Raw genomic sequence first — 24,557 nt, forward strand, 5'->3', positions numbered from 1 at the left:
ACCTGAATGTGTAATTCAGGCTTTTCAGCCATTTGGAGAACTTTGACCTTCTGGAGGCATGGAGGTCTAACCCCCAATTCTGGTTCTAGGCAGCCTATTCTGCTCTGAACTGCCTGACTTGTTTTGATTGGTTTAAGGAAGAGCCTGAGGCCAACGGGAGTCAGCCTCAGTTTTAAATCCCAGCCTGCCCTATGGGCTTCCCGCCCCCTCCCCATCCCCCTGCAGACTAGAAAGACCTGTCCAGGCTGGGTTTGGACTACATCTCCCAGCGTGCCTGGCAGAGTAGTGGCCTCAGTGTGCCGGCTGCACCAGTTTCGGGTGACAATGCAGCGGACAGTCAGTGTGCTAGCCCCTCTGGGTTTTCGCCTGCAAGCACAACCCTTGGTCCAGAGTCGCCCACTCAGTTCTGTACAGGTGGGATAAAGGGTGCTGGAGTTTGTTACTGGTGTTGGAGGGTGGGGGAGAAGGAAGCTGATGGTGACTGGGGCCCTGGTGGCATTAAGTCTGGCTATCCACAGGATGTGCTCCGCAGAACTCCACTCTATGACTTCCACCTAGCCCATGGAGGGAAAATGGTGGCGTTTGCAGGGTGGAGTCTGCCTGTGCAATACCGTGACAGTCATGTTGATTCACACCTGCACACACGCCGGCACTGCTCTCTCTTTGATGTGTCCCACATGCTACAGGTGAGTTAGGGAGGATTGGGCCTTCTTCCCTGTCTACTGTACTGTACTCTGCAGCTTTGTCTGAGGATATCTTAAAGTGTTAGGGACTCTAGAGGGCTAACTCTGGAGATCTACCTGCTCCTGTGATGTGTTTTAATGCCCTGGGGCTTGCTAGATAGAGTTGATGGTTTGGAAATTGGTTGGGTATCTCAGTAAGGTGTTCCGTCTCGGCTGGGAGGGATAGAGGAGTTGAGAAGGTAGGACCTCTGCCCCTTCCGGAACCAAAAGACTAATCAGTTACTTTTAGGCTGGACTGTGCTGTGTGAGGCTGGAGGATGCTTGCCTTAGAGCCTTTTAGATTACAGATATTGCAATGGCCTGGGGCTTTCCCTATTTTCCCTAGACCAAGATATTTGGCTGTGACCGAGTGAAGCTGCTGGAGAGTTTAGTGGTTGGAGATGTTGCGGAACTAAGGCCTAACCAGGTGGGACCCATTTTGCTTCTTTTCAAGGGTGTGTTAGTCACGTGCCAGTAAACAGCTTAAGTCCTTGCCTCAAGTGTTAAGAGGCACAAAGACAGTCAGATACAGCTGGGTGGTGGTGGCAGCGGCGCACGCCTTTAATCCCAGCACTTGGGAGGCAGAGGCAGGTGGATTTCTGAGTTTGAGGCCAGCCTGGTCTACAGAGTGAGTTCCAGGACAGCCAGGGCTACACAGAGAAACCCTGTCTCATAAAAACAAAACAAAAAAACAAAAAAACAAAACTAACAAAAAAAACCCCTTCTTTGGAGAAGCACAATCCCAGCCAATCCCAGCCTTACTCCATTGGGTTGGGAGGCCTGAGACCAACAACGTGTATATGCTCTGACCTCTCATGCTGCCCATACCTTTGATAATTAAAGTGTGGTCCTTAAGCCAGGAGCCTCTCCATCTTCTAGGAATATGTTAAAGAACTGCTCTGGACCTGCTGAGCCAGAACCTTGTTTTTACCACAATCCCTAAGTGGTTCGTGTGCTCTATCAGTCTCAGGTTTTGTCCCTCCAGCGGCGAGGCTAAGGCCAGCTTACAATTTTTTTTTTTTCTAACACATTGCTGAAGAACATGGTGGAAGCCTGTGAACATCATGAAGATGGTTTTTGAACCTTTTAACCCTGGAGGTTGGCATAGGGGTGGAGTTAGCAGGATGGGGTGAAGCAGAAAGTAGTTCCTAGGCTTTACAAAGTGAGTATGAAATGGATCTCTAAGAACTGAGTAGTGAGGGAGCTGAAGGTTCTAGTCTGGGGAGACCCCCTAAAATGGGAGGGGTAAGGATTTACTTGACAGATGAAGATCTAAGGCCCTAGCCTTGAGATTTACCTTGTACCTTTTACCAAGGACTGTGTTCATGAGTTTGCGGTAGCTGAATGGATTTAAGTATGTTTCTGGCTCACACTTGTCTTTGGCTTCCTGGACCTGCAGACAAAGGATGCTTTGATTTACTTGTAGGGAATGCTGTCTCTGTTTACCAATGAAGCTGGAGGCATCTTAGACGACTTGATTGTGACCAATACTTCTGAGGGGCACCTGTATGTAGTATCCAATGCTGGCTGCCGGGACAAGGACTTGGCTCTCATGCAGGTACTTTGTGTTATTTGTTTATAAAGATGTTCTCAGTGCAGATAGGGGCTCAGAAAATGACTCTGAATAAGAGAATAGTCATTAGACTGAAGAGTAGGCCCTCCCTGGTACACAACAGAGTTTGGGGATGGGGACTAGAGGAGGTGGGGAGATAACGCTAACCCTGAAATGAGCATCCTCTGGTGAGGGGAAGGGTCTGCAATGCCCAGTCTACAGTAGGAGTTCAATAATGGTCGCAGACACTGATTTGTTTCTGTTTTATATTTCAGGACAAGGTCAAGGAGTTCCAGAACAGGGGCAGTGATGTAGGCCTGGAGGTGGTAGATAATGCCCTGTTAGCTCTGCAAGGTGAGAGTGCCTGGTTGGAGCTAGAGCTAGCTCTTGCCTTCCTGGCTTTATTTGCATGAAGGCTATAGAGGAAGGTATGGATGGCATGATATTGCACGCCACAATTACAAAGTTAAGTATTGTTTCTTTCCTCCTATCTACTGCAAGACTGTCCATGGGCTTGGGACAAGGACATTCTCTCTCCACTTGCAGAGTTGGGCTTGCTTGAGACCTGTTTTGCTTTCTAAATAAGGGCTGTCATTCAGGGGGTGTGGGGTTCAACTCTCTTGGTTATTCTCTTTGGGCTAGGACCCACTGCAGCACAGGTGTTACAGGCTGGCGTGACAGATGATATGAGGAAACTGCCCTTCATGACCAGTGCTGTAATGGAGGTATTTGGTGTGTCTGGCTGTCGTGTGACCCGCTGTGGCTACACAGGAGAGGATGGTGTTGAGGTACGTCAAGAAATAGTTACTCTATGTGGTATCACATTCCTAGCAGGAAGATCTTAATTCAAGGTGGCTAGGTTTCCATAGTGAATTCCAGGCTAACCAAGACTATATAGTGAGAGCCTATCTCAAAGAAAACAAAGCCAAAACAAAATCAAAATCCTAAGACAAAAAACCGATATAGCTGTAAAGCTTGAATCGGATAGCGCATGCCTATAACCCCAGAACCTAGGAAATAGAAACAGTAGAATCATATTACAGACCCACCTTGGCTAACTGTCTCAGACAGAGGGGTAGGAGTAGGGAGAAATGGAGGATATACTGCAGGGGCAGAGACTTTTACTCCTACACGACCAAAAGTGGTAAATGTAGTTACAGGATTCAAGACACTGCCCATCTGCTCTCTGTTCCTTTGTGCAGATATCAGTGCCAGCAGTAGGGGCAGTCCACTTGGCAACTGCTCTGATGAAAAACCCAGAGGTAAAGCTGGCAGGACTAGCAGCCCGAGATAGCCTGCGCCTGGAGGCAGGCCTCTGTCTGTATGGGAATGACATCGATGAACAAACCACACCTGTGGAGGGCAGCCTCAGCTGGACACTGGGTGAGCTGGGCTAGCATTCAAAGGGTCCCAAGAGCTAGCATACCCTTTAATGAAACCAGTTAGCCCATGACTACTCCTAAGGTAGTCTAGGCTGGAACAAGTGACTCAGCCTTGCTGCGCCTTCATTCCACAGGTGCTACTGTGGCTTTGCTTATTATAAACTGAGGATCCTACATATGGCTTCTAGAGGGTAGATGATGTAATTCAGGGGAAGAATAGAGTCCAAAAGCCCAAGTGATGCTTAATGGATGTCACTTGGGGTCTTAGTTGTAAAGACTTCCTGTGCTAGGGCTTCTGTGGACTATGGCTTACAATCTGGTGTGTTTTGTTCCAGGGAAGCGCCGCCGAATTGCTATGGACTTCCCAGGAGCTAAAATCATTGTTCCCCAGCTGAAGGGTGAGGTGCAGCAGAGACGCGTAGGGTTGATATGCGAAGGAGCTCCAGTGAGAGCACACAGTCCTATTTTGAACACAGAAGGCACTGTGATTGGTAAGTGGTCCAGGATGGGGACACTAGCTGGCAGGTATACAGGACAGGGATATTGAGCTGGCAGAGTGGTGTTAACCTATGGCCTATGCCTGGACAGGTACAGTGACCAGTGGCTGCCCTTCACCCAGCCTGAAGAAGAACGTGGCAATGGGTTATGTGCCATTCAAGTACAGCCGGCCAGGGACACAGTTGCTGGTGGAGGTTCGGCGGAAGCAGCAAATGGCAGTGGTCAGCAAAATGCCCTTTGTGCCCACGAACTACTACACTCTCAAGTGAAGATGGCCCACGGGAGAGGCCCTCCCTCCAGGATTTCTCTAGAGGGCATTCCATAGCGCTTAGTCAGAACAGTGGAGTAGAACTCCCAGGGGTGGAAGCTGAGTGAGGTTTGCTGGCTCTGCTTAGGGTTGGGAAGAGAATCTCATCTAAGACTCTTTCCCTTACAAGCCATTCCAATTTTAGGGACAATTTTTAAATGACAAATCACCTTACTTAATGTCCTATTTTAGTCCACAATCCCACTAACCTTGATCTGCCTGGTGCTGGCTATGGAACAAAGTCTGTCTTTGTGTGGAGGATAACACCTGCTCACCTACCTCTCTATGGTTTCTCTAATTTCAAAGGACTATCTTTGTGGACAGTGTGTGCTTAGGTACCTTCTCTACTTTGCTTTCCATGAATGCATACTGCTGCCTTTCCTTAGATAGACTGACTCCTGACTCAATGTTGGCTGAGGCTGTTCCTGTTTGCAAACATAGGGATGGCTAAGCAAACATGGGACTCACCCTTCCACATTCCCTAGTCAACCCAGCCTGCTGTGCAACAAGACATGGCAGGCTTAATACTTGGCTGACCTCGGTCGGCTGCTGTGAATAATTATACTTTACTAACTCTTGAAAAAAATTAAAATTTCTTTCTTTCTTACTTGCCATGGTCTCTGGCTTTCTTGTTCTTTGGTCACTGTATTTCTGGGGTGTCTTCTTGGCCTCCAAGACAGGCTCTAAGTAGGATCTCCTTGAAAGGGGCCAGGTATATGAGAACTAACATGGATACAGAAGTGGTGTGCTGCCAGGCAGTGGTGGCGCATGCCTTTAATCCCAGCACTTGGGAGGCAGAGGCAGGCGGATTTCTGAGTTCGAGGCCAGCCTGGTCTACAGAGTGAGTATCAGGACAGCCAGGACTACACAGAGAAACCCTGTCTTGAAAAAAAAAAAAAAAAAAAAAAACAAAAACAAAACAACAACAACAAAAAAAAAGTGGTGTGCTGGTATATCCCTGTAATCCTAGCACTTGTGAGTTAGAGACAAGAGTATTGGGAGTTCAGGATCATCTTCAGATATATACTGAATTGAAAGCCAGCTTGGAAAACACTAACTCAGCTCCCCCAATCTCTCCTACTCTCAAGTCCCCCAAAAACTAATGGGGCCACTGTCCCTGGTGGGCAGCCCACCACCACTCTAGGGAGCTGGCACCACGTTGTCACCTCTGCAAAGTGTTGTATGTTGGATCCTAAGGACAATATACCCAAGATCCCTTACCAGTTGCCCATGTGTACACAACACTTGTCTTGTTTGAATAACCACACCACTGATGCACTTCTGTTTTTAATATGCCACATCTTCAGTTGCTCCTGGGGTAGAATGTGAGACCTTGACTCTTGTAGTGATGTCAGTGGGTAGGCATGAGGCTGTGAAGAACATCTTTCTGCCACACAGATGACATCTCTGGAGTAGGTGCATGTGCACGAGGAGCTCAGTGCAGTTTCACCTATAGTACACCTGCTACAAAGTCTCTGCAGGCAATGGCTGCCAGATGGATATGCGACATCTAACAAAGAGATAGTGGACACCTGAGGTAGCTAGTAGCCCAGTAGAGACAGGAGTACAACCGTTAAAGGAGACAGATCCAGGACCACAATGCTTTTAGGAACTATAGTGCTCTCAGGAAGTGGTGTTCTCATGGGGACACTGGCCTCCCACTCCCATGGAACCTCTTCTGACCCACAGTGAAGGGCCAAAACTACTTGTCTTGTGGCTCACTCTTACTGATATTCCTAGGGGCTGAAATGATACTGTGGACTCTCAGGACTAGGCCCTTGTCGAGATGGGAAGTAGTAATGCAGCAGCCACAATGAAGTCATTGCACTAACTGCTTAGTACCTCCCTAGGAGGGGGCAAGTACAGACCAAAAAGCCTGTGGGTACTTAAGCAGGGGAGAAGCTAGCCAATACCAGGGGCCCTTGGTAAGATGTCTCTCAGGAACTCAACTTGCCCCCCAAAAGAACAGAGAAATAAGTCAGTTGGGAAATGATAACTTCCTCTGCCTGCCTCAGACCTGGAAGATTATTCTAGCTGGACCAGTGAGGGACAGGTTTGGTGCCCTGGTCCAGGCCAGGATTAGCTGGCTTTTTGCCTACAAAGCAAAGCCAAGGAAACCAGGGCCTATAGGACAACAGACTTTCCTTCTAAATCTCAGAACTGGCCAACCTCAAGATTCCTCTTAGAAGGACAAATTTCTCTAAGATCACATCCCCAAGGGGATGAGTAAGTCAGGAAAAAGCCAAGGTGAGAAAAGGGACTACTGATCTCCTCAACCAAAATGTTTCTCAGCTATGACCCTTGACAAGAAGTCTTTCCCTTTGTTAGAGACAAACTTCACCTGCCCAGTACCTGAAGCTGTTGGAGGCAAGGCTGAAGGCAGTGGAAGCTCACCCTGGAAACATTATGGTACTCCAGTCCCCCAACCCCAAGCCCTCTGCAGTTGTCCAAGGGGTCTGGACAGTAGCAAGATACAGCATAGGAACCAGCAGACCCAGAAATATCTTTGGAGACCCTTCTGCTGCTGCCTTCCCTTATTCTCTGTGAGTTTTGAGAGCTTCATTTGCTGCCATTTCCCTGAAAGTAATGGAGAGAAGCAAGGTTATTTCATCCATAGCAGAATAGTCCCTGACACTGGTTCTTCCTTAGCCACTTCTTGGCTAAGCTGGGCTCAGTACAGCTTATCATAGATTCTAGACTTCTTTACTGATCTCTCATAGTCCTCGCTGGGTCTACCATGTTTCTACCTTATGGTGCTTAGCTAAGACAGTGGCAACCGTCCTCAACCATGTCTTACTTTCACTCTTGAAGCCCTTTGTCTACTTGTCATAAGAAGAAAGTTATAAAGGCAAATAAGACTAGGCTACTGCTCTTGTTGAATAAGCCCCTCAATTGTTCCATGGTCTCCTCCTGCCCTCGTGCTCCAAGTTCACCATCACAGCCTGATCTAGTCTCCTAAAGTTACATTTTCCCTTGCTACTGGGCCCTGTTTTACCTATTTTTTTTTTCCTTAGCCAGCATACTGTGTTGCTTTCCCACTTTGGTCTCAGCTTAGGTATCATAGAGAGAGGAGGGCGCTCTCCCAGCTCCTTTGCATCTGTACTTTACTTCCCCTGTGAGCAGGGTCTGTGTTGTCCTTGTTTTCAGGCCTACTGTGACCTCTGCCATCTGGTAGAAGCTCAGAGATTAGCTGAATGAAATGTCCTGATAAGTAAGCTGTTGTTTTTAGAGATTAGGAGGCTGACTTGATGAGGTCGTATGCTAAGAATAGAGACTGTTAGGCTGGGGGTATAGCTGCAGTGGTACAGTGCTTGCCTAGAATAGATATTCTTGCTTTCCTAATGAAGGACTTCCCAACCACGGGATTTGTTTCCAATAGCCCTGCCACTTCATCTTTCTGAAATCATGGTAACACCACCATCCATCCTCACTGAATATGCTGACGAGAGGCTCTAAAGGCACTGGGAACCCCCAATTAGAATCCTGAGCTCTACCTTTAGACTTGGAGGACTCTTGCAAAGGCCACTAAGCTGGTGCACTCACATCCTGAGAGTTCTCTTCCCTGTTACCAGCACTCGAGTGTCCTCTGCCTGTCAAGCATGGGGTTGGGATAGACAGAGATTTACTCACCATGAAGGGAAATGTGTGGAGCCATCAGGTGTGGATCCATTCTGGCCACCCAGACCTGGAGGCAGGAACACACCCAGAGCTGCAGGAGGCTGAGGGTGGGGATCTGAGCAGGCATTAGCCCAGGTCAGGTCAGGGGCCACTGGCATAGTTTAATAGAGATTGAGGCTGGGATACTAGGGACTAGTGGTATTGCCCAGTAAGGGAACGTGATGATGGACAGGAGGGGCTTCTGATGTAAAATGGTATGGGGCTGTAAATCTGGGTACAATGAGGTTCCTGGGGGACCAGTGGTAATCTATGTGGACACAGGAGAACCCAATGGTACAGTCTGATGGTGGTAGGAATAGCCAGGCCAAGGAGGTTCATAGGGAGCCTCACCTGGACGGTGATACAACCCGGTCACCGTGTTCCCGTAGAACCCCCACGCCAGCTGGATCCCCAGAAGACTTAACACCAACCACAGCAGGAGCAGCTTGAAGAGAGTCACTCGCATGTCTTGTGTCTCCCACTCCCGCAGAAAGTCGCTGCCCAGGGCGCCCAGCGCTCCAAGCACCGTGGCGGGCAAAGCTTGCAGAAACTGCCCAGCCCAAGGCTCCGCCATGACTGGCCAGCGCCCCACCGGGTGTACTGTCACCGTAGTCTTTACTGCGCAAGCGTATGGTCTTCCGGGGTTAGGCCTGTCAGTGCGCACGCGTAAAATAAGGCAAAGCAGATCTACTTCGCTTGCGCGAAGTGTTGGCAGTTTGGGGAGGGGTTTTAAAACTGCGCAGGCGCACCCAGCCCCACCCTGCTTGCTTAAAGGCTGAGTGATTCGGTGAGTATAAAATAGCAACTCGGTCTTTTATAGCCCCGGAGTTCCCGTGATGCTCCACGAGATTGCCATGATTGGTTAAGCGTCTCTCTTTTAGGGCGTGGATGCGCTCTTGAGCAATCGTGGCTGAACTGAGAGTGTGCGCGCGTGCGCGGGGCCGCGACTGGCGCCAGCTCGAGCCCGCAGGGCGCTCGGGGGCGCGCACGTCGCTCCCCGCCCTCCCGCCACCGCCCGCCCTCGTTCGCTCGCGCTCCCCGCCCGCCACCCGCGGTCTTCCGTCGGTTCTCTCCTTAGCCCGCCGTCTCCCACGGAGCTGCTCGTCCTTGTCTCGGAGCTCGCGGACTCGCGGACTCGCGGACAGGCGTCCTCAGCGCGAAGAGGCTGGATTCGGAGTCGTCGCCTTGAGGTGAGCAGGAGCATTCCCTCCAGCCGCCTCGGCTCGGGGCCCGGCTGGCCGGCCGGCACTTTTCCGGCCTCCGGCCGGTCGCCTGGCTGCGGTCGCGCCCCACCTGCTGCTCTCGGCCAGCAGCCCCTCGCCCCGGCCCCTGACCTGGGGCCCCGCTCCGAGGCGGCGGCCCCGCCCGCGCAGTCCCCGGAAGCGCGCCCCGCCGCCTCCAGTCCCCCTTCCCCCGCCCGACCGGGCCTGGTGGAGCCCTAGCCGCCCGCCCTCCCCGTCGCTTCCTCTCAGGGCTGCGCCGGGCTGGGCGGGGGCTCCCGGCCGGCCCGCGACCGCGCTGGGGTAGCCTGCCACTGCGAAGCGCGTGTGGCTGTCGGGAGTTGAAATAGGCAAGAAACTCTTTTCACAACTCCATTTTGCCTTTTACATTGAACGTGGATCATTAATCACCGTTTTATACCGGGTGAAGACAGTGAGGCTTTGGGTGGATTTTCTGTTTTCAATGCCGTATTATTGGAGATTGTGTAAGTAAAAGATTGTTTTGAAATCTTAGCGGTTATGACTGTATGGGGGAAGGTATTTTCCAGTCGAAAAAACACTTAAGCATAATTTGGCGAGGTTGCATCAAAATAGATGCATTTCTACTTAAAGTTACTGCTTCAATTAAGAATCACTGATGGATTCCCCTTCCAGGTCAGTTGTATAAAATTGCATTTTTTGCTTTCAAGTTGATTTTTTTAAAAAAGTTCATATTTAGTAGCTTATAGTGAAAAAATTGACACCATTTTTTTTTTTTGCCCTAGAATTGGTTCTACTTGTATTTTCTAATAGTCTTCACTAAATTTTGACCTGTTGGTTATTTATTTGGTTCTGTCTTCTGACATTCTTTAGAAAGTGTTTATTGCATGTTATATATAATATTATATATGTATAATGTATAATACAAGTATAATGTACATTGCCCATTGAAATTTGGAAGGGGGAACACTCATATTTTATGATGCTGTATGTGGTGAGAATTTTTAGCCACTTATGTCACATGTCCAAATGTGTATGTACCGTGTGGGATGTTTTTTCACCTTTAAATGGCTAGTTTGAGTATTTGACACAAGTATTATTAAACTAAAAATACAAGGCTAGGTCTTAAAATTGAAGACTGAGAAGTTTTTTGAAAGATTTCTCTGGAACAGTGATGTTTCTTAGGGACAAAGTATATGGAGCTTGTTTTCTACCTATTTTATTTTCTTTGGTGTTCAAAATTAAACTCAAGGCTTGGGGCATAGTGACAGGTGCTGCTGTATCACTGAGCTTCCTTCCAGCTCTACAACTAACTTTGGATCAAAGGCTGGTGCTCAACGGACATAGCCTCTACTCAAAAATCCACTGAAACTCTACTGATTTTTTTTTTCCATAGATGTAGTATTTTGGAGTGGGGAAAAAAACCTTTAGGATTTACAAACCAATTTCATTTGTAGTTGTGGGAGCTGAGCTTTGAAAACTTTTTCTTTCTTCCTCTGTCTTTCGAAAGGCTTATTACAGTGGGCATGATAATAACAGAAGAACCACTGACCTAAGACTTTAAAAAAAAAAATGGACATTGGGTTTGACTTGAGACCTGGAACTTAATTTGTAGATAAAGCTGTCCTCTAATTTTCACAGTGCTCCTAGTCAGCCTCCTAAACAGTGCTGGGATCATTGGGTGTGTGCCACCATTCCTGCTGAGACTTAAAATGTTTGAAGGTCATACATCTAGTTAGACTAGAACTATTTTTTTTTTCCTGTTATTCTCCATGTACTGTCAGTTAAAATCAGGGTTCCAGATTACTTTCAGTTCTTCACCACTCAGATTGTGCATATTTGGGGAGGATTGGTCAATCCATTTACCAAACAAATTTTATGTTTTTGTAAATAGTTCCTTTTTGGCTAGGCCTTGCCTTTGAGTTTGTTAGTTTTCTTAAGGACCCGGGTTCTGGGAGTTTACTCTTAGCAAAGACAACATAATGAGGTCCAGCTTGAACGTTTCCAGGCCGCTTTAGGTCCTTTGATTCAGTTTTCAGTGGACTTGCTGAGACTCTGCATGCATCAAGCATGATCTGTACACGTGTGTGAGAGTGGTTTTGTTGGAGTGGTTTCACAGTCCTTATACTTTCTCTGTTCCCTATTAACTCCTTTTAAAAGTCCATTTTGTTCTATTAGGGGTGTAAGTTATTAGAAGAATAAAAACTGGTCTTCAGGTGCTTCTTAGTCCATGGGGTGGAGTCCTGAAGTAGTAAGAAGAGGCTGAGTAAGAAAAGCCAAACTAGTCTTTTGACTCCTTAAAGAGCCAAAAGATCAGTTAACTTTGTTGAAAGACTAAGATCAGTGGGTTTTTATAGACAGTGCACTTAGTTCTATTGTATTATAACTACTAACAGTGATGACAAATTGTGCATAAATGTTGAATTTAAAAATTGGAAGTAGGTGAGGTGACAAATCTGTAATAAAACACTCCAGGAGGTTGGAGGATTGCAGATTTAAGGCCAGCCTAGGTGATACAACAAAATCCTGTCTCAAAAAGAGTTTCTAATAGTGTCCTTTCCTCTTAATGCTCTTATCCAGTGGAACTCAATTGTTACTCCAAAACATTAGTAATTAACTATGTTATTTATCTGTCTTTTGTGATACTGGGAATTAAACCTAACTTTGATTCATAGCTATACTAATAGCCTCTCTATATATTAACTGATTGATTATTTTTTAGCCTGAGGCTTTAACCCATGCTTGGCAAGGGCTTTGCTACTAAAGTATTCCTGAACTCTGATTTTACTTTTCAGATAGTCTAGCCTGGTATTGAACTTTCAGCCTTTCTCAGTCTCCCCAATATCTGGGTTTACAGGCCTATGATATCAGGCCCAACTGTAACTGAATTCTATTTATTTGTTTGTTTGTTCGTTTGTTTTATTTTGTTTTGAGACAGTTACACTCTAGGTGAGGAGACTAGCTTGGAAATTTACATTGTGGCCCAGACTGGTCTTGAGCTTGTAGCAGTTGTCCCTTAGTTTAGCCCTCCTGAGTGCTGGGGTTGCAGGTCTGAGCCACCATACCAAGCTTATATTTAAGTGTGCATCTTACTGTTAGTGTTTTGGTGACACTGGATATTTGTGACAATAAGTTTTGAAAGTAATTTGAAGTTAATTATTGTAAAATCCCTATTTGAGGTGACTTGTTTGATCTGAGACAAGCTGTGTGTGGCTTGGAGCTTTGTAGCCCAGGCTGACCTCACAATTGAGGTGGTCCTCCTTCAGTCTCTAGTGCAGAAAGCACCATCCTGGTGGTTTTTAACATGTTGTTGTAGTATTTTAAGTGAAGGTTTGTATATTCATAATTATGCAGACCATGTGACTGAAAACAAGCTAGGCAATAAAGCTGCTTATTCTGGGTGTTGGTTTCCATTTATTGGTGTTTGTGTCAAATGAATCTGAATGTACTTAAAATTTCTCTGTGTGCCTTTTTTAGTACTAAGTGATGGAGGTATGAAATACAGGACTGTTAAGTTGGAACCAAACTGCAGTTTGTACCAAACTAAAACTTGATTTGGGGAGAGGGGTTGGTATCTTTTGAGAAAGGTGGTTGGTTTTTTGGTTTTTTGGTTTTGTTTTGTTTTTTGTTTAGCTAATAGAGCTAGGTTGAGTTTAAACTTATCCCAGTTGTTTGCCCCACCTCCCCAGTGCAATACTACTAGCGTCTGATATCACCCCCTGAGCCCCCCTGGGAGGGTAGGTACAGGAAATATACTCAGGTTTATTTATCATAGAATCTTAAAATCCAAATCCAGAAAAGAGGAAGACAAGCAGCTAATGAAAGAGTGGGAGTTAAAATGGGTTTGAAGAGATGGGCAGAGGCCAGATTGTGTAGTGTGTTTAGGATATGAGAAATTCTTTGGGCTTGTTCTTTTTGTGTGTTTTTTGTTTTGTTTGCTTATTTGTTTTATTCTTTGGGGGGTTTTGTTTTATTTTTGAGACAGAATTTCTCCACATAGCCCTGTCTATCTGGAAATTTGTTCTTAGACCAGGCTGGCTTCTAACTCACAGAGATCCACTTGCCTCTGCCTCCCAAGTACTGGGATTAGAAAAGTGTGGCACCATGCCTATCAGGTTTGTTCTTTTTATTTGGAGCCCTTACACTGTAGCTTATGCTGGTGTAGGGCTTACTGGGTAAGTAGGACTCCTGGCAGTCCTTGCTTAGCTTCTGAGTGTTAGCCACCAATCCTTGCCTGGCTTTGGTTGTTCTAAGTAGGATGTCTGTCGGGCATTGTATTTGTTGTCTTGTTTTGAAGTTGGGGAGTAATATAATCTGAAAATTTTTTTGAGAGACTTATGGAAGTTGGGCTGACCTAAAACTAGCTATATAGCTAAGAATGACTTGAACTTCTTGATCCTCCTGCCTCTACTTCCCTGGGTCAGGCATTACAGGTGTGAGTGTAACAATTCTTGGCTTTTTGTGAGACTGGTTTAGAACCATCTGATCCTCCTGCCTCTTATCTCCTGAGTCTTCTGAGAAGCTTGGAATTACGCTCAGTAGAGTTACAACCCCTTTTTGTTGTTGTGGGGTTGTTTATTTTTTAAATATAGAGGGTAACTTGGGCAGTCTGGAGCGATGATAGCTCAGCTGTTAAAGCAGAGGATCCAGATTTGATTCCCAGCACCCACACATGGTGCGGTGCCGTGCCATCATCTGCAACTCCAGTTCTAGGATATCTGACACCTGTGGCTTCCTTGGGCACCAAGCATGCAAGTGGTACACAGATAGACATGTAGGCAAAATACCTATACACATTAAAACAACAACAAAACTCTTACTACCCTGACTGGTTTTACTGCATGCCTGTGATTCCAGATTTCAGAATGGCAGAGGCAGGAAGATTGTTCCAAGTTTGAGGCCAGCTTCAGATAGATATTTAAAAAAAAAAAAGCAAAGCCAGCAGGAAAAAACCAAGTGACCCAGACCTGTCGCTCACCTATAATCCTAGCTTTTGGGAAGTGATGGCAGAAGGATCAGGATTTCAAGTTCAAGGCCACTGAGCCACATCTCTTGTCCCCAAGCCTTTGTGAGCACATGTATAAGTTTATGATGTGCATGTGTGTGAGCATCCTTGTGGAGTCCAGGCTGACATTGGGTGTCTTTCTTCATTGCTTTCCACCTTATTTTTTGAAACACTAAACATGCAGCTCATGATTGAGCTAGACAGGCTGGTCAGGAATTTTCTGGGATCCTCCACAGTCACTCTTTCCAGTGCTGAGGTTACAGATGTACTCATGCCACCGTGCCCAAGTTTTGCAAGTATGAAGCAGGTCCAAACTCAGGTCCTCAAGCTTACAAGGCAAGCCCTTTACCAAATGAGCTATCACCAATCTAAGTAAGTTTAGTTTAGTTCTGTTTTTAAGCCATCAGTTTATAAACAGCTACTTTTCTGATTTTAATTTCCTGTTAAGCCTCTATTAAAAAGGAAATAATGGGGCCGATCTGGCCTGTCTTAGGGTTTCTATTGTTGTGATGAAACAAGGGAACCAAAAGCAACTTGGAGAAAAGGGTTTATTTGGCTTGAACATCACAGTCCATTGAGGGAAACCAGGGCAGGAACCTAGAGGCAGGAGCTGATGCAGAGGCCATGGAGGAGTGCTGTTTACTGGCTTGCTGGGCCTGCTTTCTTATAGAACCCAGGACCACCAGCCCAGGGCTGGACTGTATCTTTCCTCCTTGATTAAGAAAATGTCCAAGCTTGCCTGTAGCTGAATCTTCTGGAAGCATTTTCTCAAGTGAGGCTTCCTGCTCTTTAATGACTCTAGATTGTGTCAAGTTGACATAAAACTAGCCAGCACAGGGTACTTGTAAAGCACTTGCTTATTATAGTGGGACTGGAGAGGGGCTCAATGGTTAAGAGCACTTACTGTTCTTTCAGTGGAACCTGGGTTCAGTTCCCAGCACCTTCATGGTAGCTCACAAACATCATAACTCCAGTTCCAGGAGATCTGGTGCTCTCTTTTGACTTCCAAGGCCACCAGACACACATGTAATGCCCATATATAATTTCAGGAAAAATACTAATACACATAAAAAAAGGGAAAAAAAGATTTGTATAGGGCTGGAGAGATTGGCTCAGTGGTTAAGAGCACTGACTACTTTTCCAGAGGTCCTGAGTTCAATTCCCAGCAGCCATATGGTGGCTCACAACCATCTGTAATGGGGTCTGATGTCCTCTTCTGGTGTGTCTGAAGAGAGCAATGGTGAACACATAAAACAAATCTTTTAAAAAAATAAGATTTGTATAACAGCCAACAAGATGGCTCACTATGGTAAAGATGCCTATACCACCAAGCCTGACCACTGGAGTTCTGTCCCTAGGACCCACATGTTGGAATTTAAAGGAATCAATTCCTAAATTCTGCCCTCTACATGTGTACTGTAGCATTTGCTATTGCACATGTGCATGTGTATATATGTGTACATACACAAATGAATAAATGGAGCAAAAAGAAAAATATTGTAATAAAAATTTGGAGTCGAATATGGTGGTTTACTCTTTTAATTCTTTCTAATGCTTGGAAGGCAAAGAAATCCGAGTTCAAGGCTTTTCTTGTATATGTAGTGAGTTTCTAGGCCAACCAGGGCTATGCAATGAGACCATTTCCAAAAAGAAAAGTATAGCTTACAGGCTGGTTGAGATATCTCAGCAAGTAAAGCTACTACATGAGTCTGACAATCTGTGTTTGATTCTTGAGACCCATATGATACAAAGAGAGAACAGACTCTCCGAAGTTGTCTTCTGACTCCTCTAACCACACAAAATAATAAAATGAATAAATGTAAAGTTTTTTTAATTGGGGAAATTTTATATAGAGTTCATCTGTTTTACTTTTCGAGTACAACATTTATTATATTTGAGAAGCAAGATTGATTGTGTACATTTTTAGTATGTGAAGAAGGCCATAGCAACATCCGAGGACATGTTACTGTGGAAGGGGGAAATTTTTATGGGGTCAAACTCCTAGACAGAGCTACAGGCAAATAAATAATGGCTGTTCAGAGAGGAAGTCTTAGTCTCTCCATTATTGGTTGCCCATTGCAGAATAGTTGTATATGTTTATGCAGTGGAGGGGAGGAATGATGTGTATCTGTTGTTGCTTTGAGACGGGTTCTCTATGTAGCTCTCTGGCTTACCTGGAATTCACAGTGTAGACCAAGTTAGCTGGGAACTCAAAAGAGATCTACCTCCCTCTGCCTCCTGAGTCTGAGATTATACATGTATGCCAATGTGCTAGGCTTTCAATTTTTAAGAAATGTATATATGTATATGCACGTATATTATAGTCATATATATGCAGGCACAAATAAACACATATTTTTTGTGGGGAGGTTTTAAGACAGGGTTTCTCTGTAACCTTGGCAGTCCAGGAATTCACTCTGTAGACCAGGCTGGCCTCAAATTTATAGAACTCCTCCCACTTCTGCTGGTATTAAAGACATGTGCCACCATGCTCAGCTAAAAGTTAATTTTTTACAGAAGAAGGTCATGGATGGTATAAATGATAAATTTTTCTGATGTTAATAATAGCTTTTACCTTGGTGCCACTAAGTGAGCAGAAGCTCCAGTGTATTCATATTTGGCTTCATCTCACCACCACAGCCAAGGAAATTGTTACTCCTAGAGGTGTAAATGACCTTAATACTGCTTTGCAAGAGGCACTAAAGATTACCCTCATGTGGAATTCATGAAGCTACCAAGGCAATCTTTGTGTTTGCATCTACTTGTGAAGAGTCTGTGTGTGTGATAAGTGTGTGTGGTGGAAGTGGTTTGGTGTTGAGCACCAAATCAACTATACGATGATAACAACAATGACAAAAACCCAAATTGGTGGAATAAGTGGATTTCTGCAAAATTGACACACATGTGGTGTGTTGGGGGTCGGGTGGGGAGGGGAGTGAACACAACCCATAAAACATCAGTTTTCAACCTGTGGGTCATGGCCTCTTTGGCAAACTTGTCTTCAAAAATATTAGGATTCGTGACAGTAGCAAGAATACAGTTATGAAGTAGCCATGAAATTAATTTAATTCTTGGGGTCACCACAGCATGAGGAACTTTATTCAATCAAGGGTTGAAGCTTTAGGAAGATTGAGAACCAGTGCCATAAAGTGTTGAAAGATAGGTTGTAGTGTAGTAGTTAAGGATTGTGGCAAAGAATCTCAGGTTAAGGATGTAATTGAAGATTATTTCAAATGCAATTAAATAATGCTATATGTTTTTCTTGTTTGGATTGATACGCACATTCTGTTTTTATCCTAATAAAACGAACTCATATTTCTTATTTTTTGTAGCCTTGCATCTGAGAAGTTCCAGGTACTTTGTACAACTGCGTCCCAGAAGCTGTGTGTTTTCAGCACCTTCGTAAGGTATGTAAATAATAATTCTTCTGCATTCCTTTTCCTCATATTGAGAGATTATTAATACAAAATCTGTGGAAATAAGTGATTCTCTTGTTCTCTAATTTTGAAGGCCTTTGAATGTTTCCTGTTTTGTGTGTGTACGTATATACACATGCTTGTGGAGATTAAAGCCGTCCGAGTCAGTTCTCTCCTTCTAGCACGAGGGTACCAGGGATTCAGTTAAGGCCGTAAGGCTTAGCAGCAAGAATTTTTAGATAACGAGCATCTTGGCAGCCTCTTTTTCTTTTACATTTGTTGGTGTGTGTTTTGGGTAGGAATATGGTGGTCAGAGGACAGCATGGAAGAGTTGGTCCTCTCCTTCCATTATGTGGGTTCTAGGGTCTAAATAGGGCGGTCAGCCTTGATAGCTGTCATCTTAACCCACAGACAGTTCACTGGCCCTGTCTGTCTCTTTCTTGCCTTGTTTGCCTTTTTTAATATAGGGTCTTTTGAACTCATGATCTTTCTGCTTTGACTACCTAGCAGTGAACGTATCACGTATCTTGTTGCTGGTTTTGGTTAACTGAATTCTTTGTTATGGTAAAAGGAGTGCAAGGTAATTTGTGGGTTTGTCCTTACTTATTTTATAAAATGCTTACTTAAAAACTATGGTATGCCGGAAAGTAATGCTGTGTCATCTGAAGAAAACAGAGGCTGTCCTATTCATGAATTCTCATTCCTTTGTTTTCTCGCTCTCGCTCGCTCTTTTTTTTTTTTTTTTTAAAGACAAGGTCTCACTTAGTAGCGCTGGCTGACCTAGAACTCAACATGTAGATCACAGGCTAGCTTTAATTTACAGAGGCCTGTCTGCCTGGTGTACCTGCACATTTGGCCCCGCCTTACTGGAGCTTTCCATTTGGCTTCACTAGCTGGCCAGCAAACACCTGGCATCCTCCTGTAATCCTTCAGCTGATTACAGGCACATGCTGTCGTGTTTTCCTTCCTTTTTCCTCTGGGTGTTGAAACTTCAAGTTCTGGTTCTCTTACCAGCTGAACTGTCTTAGAGTCCCTAAAAATAGGTCTTTTTCACCTTAGTCTTCTATTTCTTGTTTATCCACTCCTTTCCTTTTTTTTTTTTTTTTTTTGAGACAGGGTTTCTCTGTGTAGCCTTGGCTGTTCAGAAACTCACTCTGTAGACCAGGCTGGCCTCAAACTCAGAACTGTCTGCCTCTGCTTTCTGAGTGCTTGGATTAAAGGCGTGTGTCATCACCGCATGACAATTTTTTTTTTTTTTTTTTTTTAAAGAAACAATCTCTTTATGTAACTCTGGCTATCCAGGAACTCACAGAGGACAATTTGTGGGAATTACTTTCTTCCTTCTACCGTGGGGGTTCTCCTGGTCTGGTGGCTGGCCCTACTAAGCTGCTCACTAACATCGTCTTTACTTTTTCATTCTGACTTTCACAAGATTTCTTGTCTCCCACTTGTGTCTTAAGACTAGATTCCACATAGTAACTTAGGCTGAGTAGTTTATTCAGATTAGCCTTGAATTAGCAGCAGTCCTGCCCTGCCCTGCCCTCTGAAGTGCCAGTATTACAAGCGTGAGCTACCACATCTGACTTGTCTCCTCCTCTTTTTTTGGTCACTGGCTACCTTTTTTTATTCAAGCATGTTTGTCAATCCCCCTGTTACTTTTCTTCCCTTCCTTCTCTTTTCATTTATTTTTGGGGTATCCTTGAAAACATGTATATTGATGTTTGGCCTGCATGTATGTGCGTGTCACAGCAGTCTGGATGCCAGAGGAGGACATCAGGTAACCAGAACTGAAGTCAGCTGTAAGCTGCTATGTGGGTGTGCGAGGGATTGAATCTTTGTCCACTTGAAGAGCAGCCACTGCTCTTAACAACTGAGCCATTTTTCTAACCCCTTTAAAGTGTCTTACTATGTATCCCAGGCTGACCTCAAACTCTGAATCTTTATCAGCTTCCTCACTGTAGAATTACAGGAGTGTCCCTGGGTCTCTTGTGTATGCCATGGGGCTGGGGAGATAACTTGCTCAGTAAAGTGCTTGCTGCACAAGAATACCTTACCTCAGCCTTCAGTATCCACGTAAAAAGATGAAAATGGTTGCTTACATTTGTAATCCCAGCACGGGGAGGCAGATACATACAGGCAGTTGTTCACTGGGCCTCTGACCAGTCAACTTTTCCAAATGGCTATACTCTAGGACTCAGGAAGAGATCTTATCTTAAAAACCAAGTTGTAAGACTTCTGAGGAATGACAATTGAGATTTACTTCTGGTCTCCATGTGTACTTTCTTACATGAAAAATACATACATACATACATACATACATACAAACAAAAGATTTTTTTTTTTTGGAATCAAAGACTCACCATGTAGACTAGACTGGCCTCCAGCTCTCAGAGATCTACCTACCTCTATCTTCCTGGTGCAGGGATTAAAGGATTGCACAACACCACCCAGTAAAATAAACATTTCTTTACATAATTTATTTTTGCATATTTCACTGACCCATAAATAAAAATTTTAAAAATCTGTTATATCACAGTTGGCTATATAAGGATTGTTTGCTTCTAAAACTCTTCAGTGGGTAAGAGTGCCTGCTGTGCCATGAAAAAAGATCTAGGCATGACTGTGCCAGCCTGTAACCCTAGCAAGGGGTTGAGGGAGCAGAGGCTAAGGTGAATCATAGGAGCGCTTTGGGCTAAACCTAGCCAAAACTGAACTTTTGGCTGAATCAAAGACTTAAGGCACTAAGGCAGAGAGTATTGGAGGAAGGCATCATCCTTTGGTCTCATCCACCTGCACACTCAAGTATATGCACCTCACAGACACACGTAGATTTGCTTCATTTATTTGAGCACTACATATTAATGTACTTGTCCAATAATGGCAACTATGGCAGATGTTTTGTTGTTGTTTTGTTTTTCAAGACAAGGTTTCTTTGTGTAGCTTTGGCTGTGTAGAACGAGCTCTGTAGACCATGCTGGCCAGAAACAAAGATCTGCCTCCAAAGTGCTGGGATTAACTGGCATCAACTGGCAACAGACAATGCTAATTATGTTAATGGATTTTAGAGAGAAGGGACCTTAGAGGAACACTGAGTGTGAGGTGAGACTGAGAGAAGTGTGAGGTGCTACAAGAAAGCACTAAATGGCCTGATCTAAGTTGGGAGCTGAGGGATGCCCTTAAAATACAGATGTAACCCTAAGCCACATCTTAGCTTTAAAAAATGGATATTTTATTGTTTTGGCAAAGAATAGTTACCAGCTTTGAGTTTTAGAATTCCAGAAATTGCCAGTTGGTGGTGGCGCACGCCTTTAATCCTAGCACTTGGGAGGCAGAGGCAGGCGGATTTCTGAGTTCGAGGCCAGCCTGGTCTACAGAGTGAGTTCCAGGACAGCCAGGGCTACACAGAGAAACTCTGTCTCAAAAAAAAAAAAAAAAATCCAGAAATTACAGGTAGATTTCTGAGTTTGAGGCCTGCCTGGTCTACAGAGTGGGTTCCAGGACAGCTAGGCCTATACTGAGTAACCCTGTCTCCAAAACAAAAAACAAACAAACAAACAAAAAAAACCCCAAAAAACAAAACAAAAATTCCAGAAATTAACATCTCCAGAATTTTTGGATATTTTCTTGTCTGTTAGTACAGTACTTTACCCAGAATTCAACCAAGGTGATGTTTTTACTGCTTACATTAAGACACATAGGCAAAACACTGCTACACAGAAAACAAGGATTCTTTAAGATTTAACATTAGAGGTTAGAGGTTGACTGCTAAGAGCACTTGGTGGTTTTCTAGAGCAGTGGTTTTTTTTCAACCCTCCTGATGCTGTGACCCTTTACAGTTCCTCATGTTGTAGTAACCAACATAAAATTCCATTGCTACTTCGTAACTGTAATTTTGCTATTGTTATGATTGTAATGTAAATATCTGATATGCAGGATATTTTATCCCAGTGGGTATATCATGTTATGTCCTCTATATCCAGTGAAACGCCTCTAACCCCCACAGCAAGTCATGTCCCACAGGTTGAGAACTGCTGTCCTAGAGGAACCAAATTCAGTTTCTTGGGGCTCACAACCTTCTGTTAACTCCAATTCCAGGGTTCCAGTGCCCTCTTCTGGCCTGTGTGGGCACCAGATGTGCAAAGTGTTATAAAGACATGTGCAGGCAAAACACCCAAACATATAAAATAAAAATTAATAAATCTTTAAAAGAAATTAACACTTAATAAAACCTAGGTTCGAAAGAAGTGTTTATATATACCAGGCTCTTTCCCGCCCCCCCGCCCCCGCCCTTTTCTGAGACCAGGTCTTTCTGTGTAGCCCTGGCTGTCCTGGGACTCTGTAGACCAGGTTGACCTCAAACTCAACAAAGATTGCTCTGCCTATTAAAATTTAAGTGTAATAAGGCTTAGGTAGCTTATGCTTTTCTAATAGTCATCAGCATCATACATATTTTCAATTTAGAGAAAACCCTAAGGTGTAAATTTCAACATAAATGTTTGAGATAAAGTCTCAGAATTATATACTTAAAATAATGTCAATAGGATAAATGTTATAACCTCAATATTTAAATGTTATATTCTCTGTATTAAAGGATTCATTTTATATTTTTGAAATTCTAAGGTTCAAACCCAAGGCTTTGCACATATGCCAGAGGGGAGCTCTGCTGCCGAACCACAGCCCAACCCCATCATCGAGCCCTTGACAAATTGAGATGGTTTTGCATTTAGTGTCCAAGTGTCTAGAAATGGTAGAAAGCTTGCTATAATCATCACTGTTTCTTCTGCATAATTAGCCTTTTGAAGATGCATGAGGTAAAATTATAATTATCTTAAGTACATTGAATTAGTTCTTTTTAAAGCTGTGGTTATTTTATCTGCATGGAAATTTATTCATTATCTTTCTAAAATATTAGAAACATCTTGATTCTGCAGAGGCATAGTAATTCAAATTGTTTCCACTTCTGCTTCTTGGCTGGAGGACTGTTTGATGCCTCCTGATAATTAATGTTTGGCTAATAAGTGTCTTTAATGCACTCATTACTAGCTAGTATCATCACCTCAGATGTCTTTGTTAGCTTCTGATATGTCAAAAGTAAGCTAAGAATTATTGATGAAATAGATACACAGTCAGTATTAGAAAGTATTAATCTCAGAATGCAGGATGCAGAGGTAGACTGCTTTCTGTGAGTTTGAGGCTAGCCTGGTCTATATAAACAGGTTCCAGGACAGCTGGGGCTATTACACAAAGAAACCCTGTCTTGAAAAAACAAAAAAGAAAGTATTATCATCTGTATATATTCTTTAAAAAGTCATCAAAATTATCCAGTTTAGTTATATAGGTTGTAGAAGAGCCAGGTATGATATATGCCAGCATTGGTGGGGTGGGTAGAGGTGAGACAGTCAGTAGGTCAAGGCCAGCCTTTACTTCTTTGAACCATCTCACTGGCTGTCTAGTATTTCTATTACCATCATCTGACAAAGAAAACTGGTACTGAAAGCACTGAAGTAAGTGAGAAAGTGGGGATTGATCTCATCTAGTGGTGCTGATTGGTGTTGCAAATGACTGACATGCTAGTCTCCTGCCATCTATGTTTTTATAACTGAAATCAGTTTCTAGTCAATGTGGCTGATCTATATACAACTTACCTGTTTGTTTATGCAACTGATGTTTAGCTTTATTGAACAGTCATGTGGTAGGTGTTGTGTTCTTGTGGAAAACATCTCAGAATTTGAAATCTAAATGAAGTGTTGGTCAGTAATGTATTTATTGCTTTGGATGGTGACAGTGGAGCAGAGTTCACCTGGCCCCTTTCTAGAATGTGTTAACTGATCTAGTCCAGATCCATGACTGGGATTTGTATTAGAGTGAATATGATTTCATCTTCCTCCAGGTAAATTACCATGATTATGCAAGATCAGCTGTAGGAACACTAATATGATAATAATATGGGCACTTTTCTCTTTTGCCCAGGAGTGCTTCCTACAATGCAAGAAAGAAAGGCTAAAGGGAGAAAGATTTGTCTGAGAAGTTTCCTTTTATGAAAAATACCCTATTTGAGTAACTGTGATTCTCTTCTAATTTATGAAAAAGTATTTTGCAGCCTTTAGTGCTTAGCTATTAATAACAAGTGTGTTTAGTCTTTTATAATGAACTTTATTATGGTAAAAGCCTGCTTTCTAGAATTTTCTAAGGTTATAGGCTTTTTTTTTTTAATCTACCTAGGTTGTGATGCTTGGTTTCTTCTTCTTCCTCTTCCTCCTCCTCCTCCTCTTCCTTCTCCTTTTCCTTCTCCTCTTCTTCTTCTTCGAATTATTTATTTTGCTGGGCAGTGGTGGCGCACACCTTTAATCCCAGCACTTGGGAGGCAGAGGCAGGTGGATTTCTGAGTTCCAGGACAGCCAGGGCTACACAGAGAAACACTGCCTTGAAAAAACAAACAAACAAAAAGAATTATTTATTTTATGTATATGAATATACTGTCGCCGTCTTCAGACACACCAGAAGAGGGCATCAGATCCCGTTACAGATGGTTGTGAGCCACCATGTGGTTGCTGAGAATTGAACTCAGGACTTGGAGGAGCAGTCATTTCTCTTAACCACTGAGCCATCTTTCCAGCCTGAGTATAGTCCTCCTTAAGGCTTTGCTATATCTGAGATAATAAATTCAGACTTTTTCTCTGGTTTTATATGACAATAAGGACTACAGAAATTTTAATAAAGTGATTTACACATACTTTCTACCCCTTTGTAGGTCTTATTTGGAAAGAATTAACTTCAAATTTTAATTTTTAGAGACATAGCTCTGGCTGTCCCAAAACA

The 24,557-nt window shown here is 43.8% G+C and overlaps 3 protein-coding genes across 6 annotated transcripts in view; 2 read left to right on the top strand and 1 right to left on the bottom strand.

The window, feature by feature from the left end:
• The first annotated feature begins 8 nt into the window (after window positions 1-8).
• On the top strand, window positions 9-5,068 carry Amt (aminomethyltransferase). 2 transcript variants are annotated; one of them, XM_076917358.1, is made up of 9 exons: window positions 9-414; window positions 504-686; window positions 1,069-1,149; window positions 2,149-2,280; window positions 2,550-2,628; window positions 2,917-3,062; window positions 3,477-3,657; window positions 3,992-4,147; window positions 4,245-5,068. In XM_076917358.1, the coding sequence occupies exons 1-9, from the start codon at window positions 325-327 to the stop codon at window positions 4,421-4,423; spliced, it is 1,227 nt and encodes a 408-aa protein (XP_076773473.1). In that variant the 5' UTR covers window positions 9-324; the 3' UTR covers window positions 4,424-5,068. The 2 variants fall into 2 exon arrangements, with proteins under 2 accessions (XP_076773473.1, XP_034340014.1); XM_034484123.2 differs by having other exon boundaries at window positions 519-686.
• Window positions 5,069-5,735: 667 nt separating this feature from the next.
• Window positions 5,736-8,902, bottom strand: Tcta (T cell leukemia translocation altered). Of its 2 annotated transcripts, none has more exons than XM_034525039.2 (3): window positions 8,470-8,902; window positions 8,092-8,146; window positions 5,736-7,038 (listed from the first exon to the last, which is right to left on the bottom strand). In XM_034525039.2, the coding sequence occupies exons 1-3, from the start codon at window positions 8,690-8,692 to the stop codon at window positions 6,996-6,998; spliced, it is 321 nt and encodes a 106-aa protein (XP_034380930.1). In that variant the 5' UTR covers window positions 8,693-8,902; the 3' UTR covers window positions 5,736-6,995. The 2 variants fall into 2 exon arrangements, with proteins under 2 accessions (XP_034380930.1, XP_034380929.1); XM_034525038.2 differs by having other exon boundaries at window positions 8,092-8,194; window positions 8,470-8,882.
• Window positions 8,903-9,025: 123 nt separating this feature from the next.
• Rhoa (ras homolog family member A) overlaps window positions 9,026-24,557 on the top strand; it is a 31,870-nt gene continuing 16,338 nt past the window's right edge. Inside the window, exons 1-2 of one of the 2 annotated variants that reach the window (XM_034525036.2) lie at window positions 9,026-9,308; window positions 17,655-17,729. The gene's annotated coding sequence lies outside the window, so the exon portion shown is untranslated. Of the gene's footprint in view, window positions 9,309-9,661; window positions 9,824-17,654; window positions 17,730-24,557 lie in introns of those variants that run through there. The other variant, XM_034525037.2, reaches the window with a different exon arrangement.

The sequence above is a fragment of the Arvicanthis niloticus genome, chromosome 21, assembly GCF_011762505.2.
Source record: "Arvicanthis niloticus isolate mArvNil1 chromosome 21, mArvNil1.pat.X, whole genome shotgun sequence".
NCBI lineage: Eukaryota > Metazoa > Chordata > Mammalia > Rodentia > Muridae > Arvicanthis > Arvicanthis niloticus.

What these genes read in the sequence shown, in the direction of transcription:
- Tcta (XM_034525038.2), bottom strand. Translation starts at nt 8,692, where the DNA reads ATGGCGGAGCCTTGGGCTGGGCAGTTTCTGCAAGCTTTGCCCGCCACG. An exon ending in CGGGTTGTATCACCGTCCAG is followed by an intron (nt 8,195 to 8,469) that starts GTGAGGCTCCCT and finishes ATGCCTGCTCAG; the next exon opens with ATCCCCACCCTCAGCCTCCT. An exon ending in TCCACACATTTCCCTTCATG is followed by an intron (nt 7,039 to 8,091) that starts GTGAGTAAATCT and finishes CATTACTTTCAG; the next exon opens with GGAAATGGCAGCAAATGAAG.
- Amt (XM_076917358.1), top strand. Translation starts at nt 325, where the DNA reads ATGCAGCGGACAGTCAGTGTGCTAGCCCCTCTGGGTTTTCGCCTGCAA. An exon ending in TGCCCTGTTAGCTCTGCAAG is followed by an intron (nt 2,629 to 2,916) that starts GTGAGAGTGCCT and finishes TCTTTGGGCTAG; the next exon opens with GACCCACTGCAGCACAGGTG. An exon ending in CAGCCTCAGCTGGACACTGG is followed by an intron (nt 3,658 to 3,991) that starts GTGAGCTGGGCT and finishes GTTTTGTTCCAG; the next exon opens with GGAAGCGCCGCCGAATTGCT.